Source organism: Sorghum bicolor, chromosome 9, assembly GCF_000003195.3.
Source record: "Sorghum bicolor cultivar BTx623 chromosome 9, Sorghum_bicolor_NCBIv3, whole genome shotgun sequence".
NCBI classification, from domain to species: Eukaryota; Viridiplantae; Streptophyta; class Magnoliopsida; order Poales; family Poaceae; genus Sorghum; species Sorghum bicolor.
In genome coordinates this window covers 47,739,362-47,750,354 of record NC_012878.2, presented here as the reverse complement: position 1 = coordinate 47,750,354, position 10,993 = coordinate 47,739,362, and the positions used below count along the sequence as shown (strand labels likewise).

The window sequence follows — 10,993 nt, the reverse complement described above, 5'->3', positions numbered from 1 at the left end:
TGTACAAAATAACTAAATTAGCAATTAAGCTGCACCATTTCGTTGGATATTTTCCTCAAATCTGTTGAGCCTTAACTGAAATAACCGTCTCAATATGTACAGACAGCTTTACAACTAAATCTCATTTTCTGGCAGCTAGCCACTGTATATTACATAACTATGCTTGCACTTGTCTTACCTTCTATTCATGTCCTATGAAGTATGGATAAACAAGGAGTATTGCTCACAAGTCGCGACATCAAAAGCTGGACAAAAAGAATCTAGTTGACGCACAGGATGTTGCCTTCGACCTGTTCATCATTTGAAATGTCCAAAGCTTTAATAAACTGTAAATAGCAAATTATAGCAATCTAATACCAAAAAAAAATCAAGAATCAAGGACATGATAGTCATCCTCGTGCATAAATCAATGGAAATCTACAAAGTTCTTACTAATCTTAAAATGGGGTGCACTTTGTGCCTATCAATTTTGGTAGTAATCTACACGTACTGGCTACTGCAAGCATGGGAATTTCCTGACGAGGTCCCTACTAAAATTAAGTGCCAGGGCAAGCCCATGGAGTGTCCATTTGATATCATGCATGCCTTTTTCTAGGGATGCGAGTGAGGTGGGGTGTTGCCGTGTTGGCTGTAACGGTTTCTCTACCTGATTTTTCTTTTTAACATAATGATACACTACTCTCCTGCATGTTCAAGAAAAAAATAATTCCATGGCCTATGCATAGGCATTTATCCGTATGTGAATGACATTAACATTATTCCATGAAATGATGCTAGTTAAGATGCAGAGAGACATATGAAAGCATTCTGTAGTGCAGTAGTTTATAACGAATTAGTGTAATGTTAATAATCTTTCACCATTTACAATTTTAAAAAAAAATGGCACTAGTTTTTGCAAGGAAGATAAATATTCTAATGAGTGCAGATTTGGCGCCCTCGTTAGCTAAAGTACCATGCTGCAATGTTTCAAAAATCATCACAAAAATCATGTATGCAGTAAACATAAAGTTAAGTATAGCCGCAACAGTTCAGTTTGAAATTCATCCTAGATGTCAAGAAACGAAATAGATAAGCAGTCAACCTGGGACTGTTCATTATGTGCTGACAGTGGCACTTCTGTTTTTTTAATCTCAACATCAAAGATGAATTTCAAAATGAATTATTGCAGCCACACTTAACTTTGGCTGTACTACATACATAATTTTTGTGATAATTTTTTGAAATATTGCAACATGATATTTTAGCAAAAGAGGGCGCTATATATTTTTTGTATTCTAATATACCACTAGGAGTTAGGACAAAGACTACTTTGTCAAATTACTTGTATGTTTTTATGAACATACAGATAATCAGTTCAACAATTCGAAGTTTCCTTTCCAGTCTCTTTACCAAAATTTTGGTGTTACTGTTACACAAAAAGTAAAAAGTTTGAGCTAAACTTAATGAAAAATAAATGGAAACATTTAGAAATAATATCAGATTTGGACTCTTTACTTACCAATCTAAAATATCCTGCTTCAATAAGCTTGTGCAGTCACTCTTGGCTCTGGAATGGATCACTTGAACTTACCTCATTCTTTGTAAACTGTTGTGAATCATTGGTCAGATTCAGCAAAATAAGAAAAGAGAGTTTATCTAGATAATCAGGGAGAGAAACAAACCGTTGTTGTTGTTATTGTCGCCATTGTAACAGGTTGACTTGATGGCAAAACAAAGTTGCTCCAAAAAAGTGGATCCACGGAAGGATCAGCAGGGCTCCAGGTAGTCTTCATTGGTGTAGGCATAACAGGGGCCATCGAATACGTAGATCTTTGCACTAGCAACTCATTCATGTTAATATTAATTGCCCCTGTATCATATCCAGTAGCAGGTACTGAGGCAACAGTCTTTCCTTCTACAATTTCTTTGCTAAGAGTACATTCTTCAGATAATTTTGTAGACTTCTCCAAGAAGCTTTTAAAGGCATCAGACTGAGATAATATGCTGCATGCTGATAAACCCACTGAAGAGGGCTTTGATGGCGAGCCGAGGCCAAGAGAAGGCAACTTATAGGGTTCAGTCTGTTGCATTGAACTTTCAATAGCTCGAATTTCATCAGCAATTTCTTCTGTTTTAGATGTATCTGACTGCCTTGTCTTCTTTGGTAGCCACCACCGGATGTAATTTGTAAGATCAATTTTCCTCTCTAACCCAAAGCTTCCTGCAAATTTCCCATCCAACATGATATCCTTGCCTGTAGTTTCAGAAGTAATAAAATCATTAGCCACACAATCTGATAGCAACTTCTATCACCTTAGAGTTCGACAACTATAAAGAACAGCAGAAGTCTGTACAGACTGACCACAACTAAGGCTCATGTAGTCATTGCCAAGTCCCAAAGAGGTATCCCATCTGGAATTATGAAGTTGCCTGCATGATAAGGCACACCAATGTGAAGCTTTAAGAAGTGCCAAGATTCTGACTAGCACACGACTTAATGTTGTGACAGAGTATGAAGAAATTTATGCACAAGGTAGCTAGGATCAAACTAGTGATTGGAATTGGTAGTAAATGGACTATTTGCGGTTTCTCCTTCAAGATATACATAACAGAGATAAGTTTCTATGGGCGAAATAAAATATTCCTAATGAAGTATAGAAATCTGCTTTATTAAAGTATGAATTAAGGGTTCGCATAAAAAAGTATTTTCCATTAGCAGGGATAGAAATCTTTGTAGCTAAAACATACCTAAGAAGCCCACGATATTTTGGTAACCCCCTGTAGAAGGCACTGCTCTTTCTGCAGTGGATGGATCTTCTGGTCAGTGCTTAATAAAATAGAATAATCTGTATATATATATATATATATATTACAAATGCACAAATATACCTCCTAAGAGACACGAGATAGTCCTCCTTGGAGATCATTTGCATCTCTTCAAGGTCTCTTGCATAGTCAGAGACCTAAACAAGCAAACATATATGAACATAAGTCTGAAAAATAAAAAAAATACAACACAACTTTAATTGACTACTGTGATAATAAGTATGGAACAGAGATAGCATAATACTCTACATTGGCAACTCATGTACAGTTATTAGTTCAAGCAATTCTGTGTGTTGATACATTTGTTTTGTCACACTCAACAGAAGGTATTGTTGTTTTCATTGCACTTATCAGTCAACCGACTTGAATATTCCAAAAAAGAAAACATTCTACTGAAGTAGAACTGCACAATTATGACATGCAAACATCCATTTCCAAATATCACTACAAAAAAATAATAGAATTAATGGGTTGATACATTTGTTTTGTCACACTCAACAGAAGATATTGTTGTTTTCATTGCACTTATCAGTCGACCGACTTGAATATTCCAAAAAAGAAATCATTCTACTCAAGTAGAACTGCGCAATTATGACATGCAAACATCCATTTTCAAATATCACTACAAAAAATAATAGAATTAATGGATAGAAGTACAGGTTCGGAAGTGCAATTTCTTGCCCATCATTTCATCATGTGACAAAATAGTACAGCAGGTACTTGTGCAAGCATGATATATCAGGACCACAGTTTGTCAAGTTCAAAATAAAGGACAAAAAGAAGGCAACAACCATGATATAGACACATCTTACATCTGGTTACAGTCTCAAAGCCTCCAATTTGAAAGTACAAAACTATGTTGCTCAATAGCTTTTGTCAAGATTTCTTTGCATTTATGCACCTAATTACTCAATGTTGGAAACAAAGAAGGGTCTTTTTTACCAAAAAAAGGAGACTCACAAAATGCTTCCTTAATTAAACAATTTCTATTAAAGGAAAGCAGATTTTGACGTCTCATTGCTCAATGTTAGAAACAAATAAGGGTCATTTTTACGAAAAAAAAAGTTTCCACAAGATGCTTCCTGAATTAAACAATTTCTATCAATACAAAGCTGATTTTCTTGTGGTTGTTGTCTAAAAACAAAAAGTGCTTACTAGAGATAACTTGAGTAAAAGAAGAAAGTTAGGATGTTTCTTGCTTGTTTTGTTGTGAGAAAGAATATGTTTTACACTTGTTTTTTGAGTGTGCAGTAGCTGCACAGCTCTGGTGTGTGTTCTCTGAGATTCTTGAGGTGAACCTGGGAGGTTCCTTTGAATCCATTGGACAGTTTTGGCTTAGTAATAAAAGACATGTTTTGATGAAAATAATTACTGCTGGTACTCTTCTGAGCTTATGGAAGCTAAGAAATGACTTATGTTTTCAGAATACGCGATGGAAAGGGATGGATATCCTGCTGAACATTGTGCCCAGAGAACAAGAAGGATTCCCTGTCAAGAATAGTGCTGGAGATCAAGAGGAAAGCTTCTATAGTGTTGTGGCTTCCTCCCTGAAGATGGCGGTGGGACTGGGCATTCTCTGGAGAAGCTGCAAGTGGTGGACTGAATGCAGAGTTTCCTGAAGATGAAGCCGGAGCTGGTTTCTTCTTCTGATGATTTCCAAGGCTGGAGCTCTTGCAGACTGGCGTGAGATCCAGTTTGCTGATCTTGCAATCCTTGGGTGCTGTTTTCTGTGGTTAAAGCTGATGGTTGTTTATTTAGGTTGGTGTTCAGTGGCGAGTGCTGCTGAGGTTTCTGTGGGTTCCTTTCAGTAGGTTCTTCAGTAGTCTTGGTTTAGGACTTTAGGTTTGGTCTTCTGGTTTATGGGGTTTGCTGGATCATATCCACTGCGCTGTATTGAATATTATTGTCTTCTAATGAATTTGAAAGATGGGGGCAATGGCCCTTGAACTCTAAAAAAAAAGTAGAACTTACAGCAATTAGAAACACGAGTCACAATCACCATCACACAAGGAAAAATGACTCACTGGAAAATTTATTTGTGTTCCAGCTCCCCAGTATTTTAATGCAGCAAGGTCATAGGCCCTTGCTGCAGCCTCTTCGTCATCATATGCGCCTATGTTATTGCACACAGAATTGAGAATGATTAAGAAAATCATAGCAACTCTGCAAATTAAGTTAAAACCAGGATGCCACTTACCTAAATATACTGCAATAGCAATTGGGCGATGTAGTTTTCCATGCAAAAGAAACAATTCAATCAAATCAGATCAGTGATAGCTGTGCAGAAATAAACATAACAAAGAAAACAATATTGTTGACTAAATACAGTTATGCATCTCCCAGAGATATGAAATAGCTCAGAGGAAACTGCAGCAGGCATAGCGCTTTACGTCCATCCATGTCTTTCAGTGATTATGGCATAATGCAAGAACAATCATTATTTTGTGACAGGCCAACTGATTCACAGCACGGTGGGAAAGGTGGAAATCATGTTTGAGTGTCAAGTGTTAGGTTGAAGAAGATTCCTCCAGTCACCAAAATAAATGTCGATTTGGACATGTAACTTTGACCATTAATTTCAAAAAGAAAAACCTCAACCGGCGCGGTTAAGACTGCTGCCGCAGCTTTCAAATTAAGAAGAAAGTGTCTTCTCACCCGGCGAGAAAACCCCCGAACCCCCACCCCCATCCATACACGGTGGCCTAACCATCGCCCAAGTGAGAATTGGGCTGGGGCTAGACCATTAATTTCTGCCAGGGTATATTTATAGAAAAGCAAAATCGCAATATTATAAATATGTTTTACAAAGTTTGTCTGGTCCACATATCTTAGAGGCTTATTACAGCTCATGATCTTTCCACGAAATCAGATTGTACCTGGTTTCATTAGATAGATGAACTATTAATATGTCCAATGAGTACAAATTTATCATAACTCCATGTAATCTCAATCAAACCCTATACCACCTAGGTGTGCAGACAAAACAAATATTGCGAAACAACGGGAGTATTCAATTACATATCAATGGCAAAGTATTAAAAGTCTGACTACGTGGTACATGCAACCAGAAACTATCTACATAACCAAGTCAAACTATCTATTCAACCTAATCAGGTTTTAGTGGACAAGTTTGCCCATCTGACAGTTGCAATCTATTTAGGAATTCAAGAACACATACAACTGCAGGTACTCTGTACTAGAGAGACAGACATACCTTGTTTCCCCTTTTTGTTCTGATTCTGATTCCAAGTGCTTTTGTCCCAAAGGTGAGCCTCATATCGACCTGTCCACCTATGCCTATTGACGAGCCAAAGTCAGTTCTATATCAATGTATACAAACACATAAGGTAATGGAGAAAAGGTTAAAACTAGTTATAACAAAGCCATGATAGAAGTGCTAGCGGCTGCTAACGTTGCTGGTAGCGGCAGAAAACACAGCTAAATTATTTCGATTCAGTTGCTGGACCGAAATTGCTTCAGAAGAATCCAAAACTCTAGGTATTACATCAACTAAGCTTTTCCTCAAAAAAATTACATCAACTAACTACCCATGCAACAACAACAGAGGAGCATGAGACGATGAACACTGAATGCTGAATAAAACAGCATTGATCCACTACCAAGCTGAAATCCGATGTGCCAAAGGTTGCCAGAATTTTTTAGAATTCAAGTACTTGTCAAAATTAACCGTGACTAGGAATAGGATACCTACTAAGATCAGAAGAAGGTCAACGCTGTTAAGACTCAAGAGAGCTTAGCTTAACTAGTGTGCCGCAGTCATTCGACCTACAGGGTATTGGAATTTGCGCACACATAGTAGATCCCGAATGGCCGAAACAACATGGAGTGACACTCCAAGCTCCTAGCAAAGGAGGAGATTCAACCAAGGAGGCATCCGATCGAAGCGCGCGCGCAAGATTAGCGAGGGCGTAAGCTCTCGAGCAGGCGGCAACAAAGTGCTAGCACGGAGGGGGGGCATGGCAGGGACCGTGCGGCGCGTACCGGGTGACCCCGCGGTAGATGGAGCTCCGCTTCCCCGCGGCACAGGGAGGCATGCGGCTGATGCGCTCCTTGGCCGTGCACACGCGCTCCTTCCGCACCGCCAAGGACCTCCTGGGCACTAGCTCCCCGGACGACGACACAGCCGCCGCCCCCGCAACGGCGCCGAGCGATGAGGACGAGCCGCCCTCCCCTCCCCCCGCCGCCACAGCCACGGTCTGCAGCCCCGCGGCCGCCTCGGGGTTGGGGGAGGCCATGGCGCCCTCCGCCGGCCGGATCGATCGATCGGGGCGGAGCCGAGCCGCGACGGCGAGGGGAGGGGTTCGGTGTGGCGCAGCCGCAGCGGCAGCGAAGCGTAAAACGGGTGACCGTTTGGGGGCGGCGTGGGTGGTGGTGGGATTTGAAATGGTGTGTGAACCGGGTGGAGTGGGGCCGCGTCGTCGGGGCGATAGGGACGCGTGGAGCCCAGTGGGCTGGCACAGGGGAGACAGGCGGGCGGGGCCGCCAGGGGAATCCGAGGATGCGGCATTGATGAGTTGCCCTCGCGATGGGACGGGAATGGGGGAAGCGCGTCTCTGGGCAGGTGGGTTTGGGCCCGGACGTGACGACATCGGAACGGGGGCATCGGATCGGATTGGCCCCTCGTCGTTTCCTCGAACGGCAACGGGTGCGCTTCTCGAGGTAGACCTGGTGCCTCGACTTGAGTTGATGAGTGGCCGCGTTGCGTCGTCGTGTGGAGGTATCCACGCCCGCAGCATGCCGTACGAGACAAAGCGTAAGACACAGTGACAGAGCAACAGCTTATACTATTAAGAGCAAGTTTAATAATACAGCCAATACAGTCCAGTTGCTGGCTATAAGGTTTCTTACAGCCTTCTCCCAGCCCACCCATACAATAGTTAGCTATTCACTATTGATACATGGCCCACTTGTCTCTTTCACAAAGTTTTTTGGTTCCTGTGCCCAGACTGGCTGTAAGCTTACAACCCGCTTCTCCTCTCTCTCATCTCTTCTCTCCTCCACCTCAGCATCTAGCCAGCTTACAGCCCACTATAATACTTGCTCTAAGGCTGTCTCCAACAGGAGACTTATTTGGAAACCCGAACTAAAATGGGTCTCCAACACAATACTTATAGCCTCCAACAGAGTACCCATACAGAAGACCTATTTTAGGTATCAGGAGGAGCATAACCCAAATTTAGGTATCCTCTCTTCTCGAGACCTATTTACAGAGAGTGTTGTCTTTTAGGCCTTGTTGTTGGAGAAGACTAAAAATAGGTATGAAACCTTTTACCTGTAGCGCTACCCAAAGGACAAATAGATCTTGTATTTTGGGTGACGATTGTTGGAGATAGTCTAATACTGTATGTTCATTAAACAGAAGCATTATTTGGCTACAGTCAGACCAACGGAAAAAAATGTTCGTTTTACCTTGAAAGATTTATCGACAAGCGAGTTGTATCTATAAAGGTGTCGACTAGTGAAGTAATCTGTCGACTAGTGAAGTAATCCCTGAATTTAGAAGTAATTTGAATAAGGTTTTAGTCAAACATTGGAAATATAAATCAACAATAACTTTTAAATCGTTAAGTTTGCAAATGAAAAAGTTATATGAATAGATTTGTCTTGAAAAATACTTTTATAAAAGTATACATTTATCATTTTTTCTAAATATTTTTACAAAAATTAGAGATCAAAGTTGTGTTTTGTAGACTATGTTGCTATCATAAACGACTTCTAAATCCTATATAGAGGGAGTACATTAAGGCCTTGTTTAGTTCACCCTAAAATCCAAACACTTTTTAAAATTCCTCATCACATTGAATCTTGTAGCACATGCATGGAGCATTAAATATAGACTAAAAAATAACTAATTAATCGTGAGACGAATCTTTTGAGCCTAGTCAGTCTATGATTAAACACTGATTATCAAATACAAACGAAAGTGCTACAGTAACGAAATCCAAAAATGTTTTTGGATCTAAAAGAAGGCCTAAAAACTTGTTTGGATATATTTATATCCACCTTAATTCATATATGTTGGTGTGAAATAAGATAAAATTTAGGCTCTATTCTACCATATAGCACATGTAGATTGGAATAGAATGATAAATAGAAGCATGGCCAAGCCTATATAGATTCAAGGATATTCGATTGAATACCCGTTACTTTTGCCAAAATAATATCCGCATACAATGTGTACATGTACGTGTATTAGGAAAAGTGAAAACTACAGGTAGAGTATTAAAAAGTTTAACCCCAAACCCCCAAAACACATTCAATGCAAAATACAAGACTTCAGATTATGAAAATATTGACACACCTTCGCAATTTGAATATACCCGACCTCAAAATCCTAGACCCACCACAAGATACAACTACAACCAAGCAAGGTCTAATTGATCAGACTCTAGAAAAGAATAATAAACATAGAATGCTTGTATCACTCATGGACAAGCGTAGATGAGCGAGGAAGAGCAAAGATCGTGATCTCTTTTTGAAAGGGTGCGAGACAGGCGACTCTTTACTTGCTAATGAATTGCTTTTATAGGAATATCTCTTTTACGCGTGGGGCAGAACATGACATTATTAGCTAACGGCAACATTAGTCCAAGGGACGGCCTTGTTTAATTCTGAATTTTTTTTTAGTTTTGGGTGTTGTAGCATTTTTATTTTTATTTGACAAATATTGTCCAATCATGAACTAACTATGCTCAAAAGATTCATCTCGCGATTTACATGTAAATAGTCGCAAAGACTCCTGTAAACAACTCTACGCAGAATGCGGCGCTAGCCATATGACTTGGGGGGCGTGTATATGGCTTACAACCCGATGAAGAGACTAGAAAGACCAAAATTTGACGGTTCTGGCCATTACAGAAAAAGTTGGCTGGGGTAGTGAACTACTAAACATGCCATAGATTCTTGACACATTTTCCTCTCCTATTTCTCTTCCTAAATTACCTGCCACACAAAATAATATGTGGCACCTCTGCACTCTACTAGATGGTTGACGATGTCAGCCGCTGTACACACGCTCTCTCTAGGGATCCAAGGTGTGAGATTCCAAATCATGACGTGGACACGAGATGCAGGTGCGTCGATCAGATCAAGGGGAACACCGGACAACCGGAGCAGGATTCCGAGTCACCGTAGACATGCACACGTACAGCAGACGCAAGCCTTGCTAGCGAGAGCAACGTGTGTTCATCTAGCTACGCAAGTTTCTCGTGATGCGCCCAACGGTCACAATGCACGGTCGAAATCGAATCACACACTATACTTAATAATACTGCAGGAGCACCTGCTCACTCCTTCGTGTACGCGCCTGCTCTCGGCCTCTCTTACATGTATATATACGCGGCTGGCTCGATCTGGACACGTTACACGTACACGCGCTCCGCTGCGTCTCATCGGTGTACGTACGTGCCTGCCACGGCCTCTAGACGTTTACGTACCTGGCTCGGCCTCGGAGTAACGAAATTGGTTTTGGTGCACCGACCACGGTGGAGATGAAATCTCAGAACAAGTTGTTTCTTTAACTCAGGCTTTACCGAGCCCTCTCTCCGTTCTAAAATAAGGCCTTGTTTAGTTCATCTGAAAACCAAAAAGTTTTCAAAATTCTCTGTCACATCAAATCTTTCGACACATGCATCAAGCATTAAATATAGACGAAAATACAAACTAATTGCACAGTTTACCTGTAAATCGCGAGACGAATCTTTCGATCCTAGTTAGTCCATAATTAGACAATATTTGCCACAAACAAACGAATGTGCTACAGTAGCGAAATCTAAAATCTTTTCGTATAAACAAGGCGTAAGTATAGTTATATAATAGATAAACTTTCTTAAGTTTATACGTATCTCTAAAAATAAATTTACCATAAAAATATTTTTTTTAGAAAAGAGGTTTCCCCCACTTTAATGAGTATAAAGCGAATTCAAACCTTAAAAAGAAATTCAACAATCTATTTAATGATACTAATTATGTATTATATATATATATAATTGGTCAAAGTTAAACCTATTTAGCTCCTTGAAAAACGAGAACAACACTTGTTTAGAAACAAAGAAAGTACTCCCTCCATACTAAAAAACTAGACGTTTTGGACTTCTACCCTATTTTTCTAAAGCCTGACGTTCTGCTGTACCGAGGCAAACTGTGGACGTGTTTACCCCTCTCACTC

The 10,993-nt window shown here is 40.3% G+C and overlaps 1 protein-coding gene across 1 annotated transcript; it reads right to left on the bottom strand.

The window, feature by feature from the left end:
* On the bottom strand, positions 1 to 7,184 carry LOC8085075 (AP2-like ethylene-responsive transcription factor At2g41710). The gene is made up of 10 exons (XM_021446771.1): positions 6,808 to 7,184; positions 6,020 to 6,102; positions 5,003 to 5,011; positions 4,830 to 4,918; positions 2,869 to 2,942; positions 2,728 to 2,778; positions 2,342 to 2,409; positions 1,662 to 2,233; positions 1,499 to 1,585; positions 1 to 290 (listed from the first exon to the last, which is right to left on the bottom strand). Exons 1-9 carry the CDS (start codon positions 7,059 to 7,061, stop codon positions 1,535 to 1,537), a joined length of 1,251 nt encoding a protein of 416 aa, XP_021302446.1. The 5' UTR covers positions 7,062 to 7,184; the 3' UTR covers positions 1 to 290; positions 1,499 to 1,534.

Excerpts from the sequence above, each read along its gene's own strand:
- LOC8085075 (XM_021446771.1), bottom strand. The coding sequence starts at position 7,061 with ATGGCCTCCCCCAACCCCGAGGCGGCCGCGGGGCTGCAGACCGTGGCT. Across the intron at positions 2,410-2,727 it reads AAATATCGTGGGCTTCTTAG|GCAACTTCATAATTCCAGAT; the intron begins GTATGTTTTAGC and ends CTTATCATGCAG. Across the intron at positions 1,586-1,661 it reads CGACAATAACAACAACAACG|TTTACAAAGAATGAGGTAAG; the intron begins GTTTGTTTCTCT and ends GATTCACAACAG.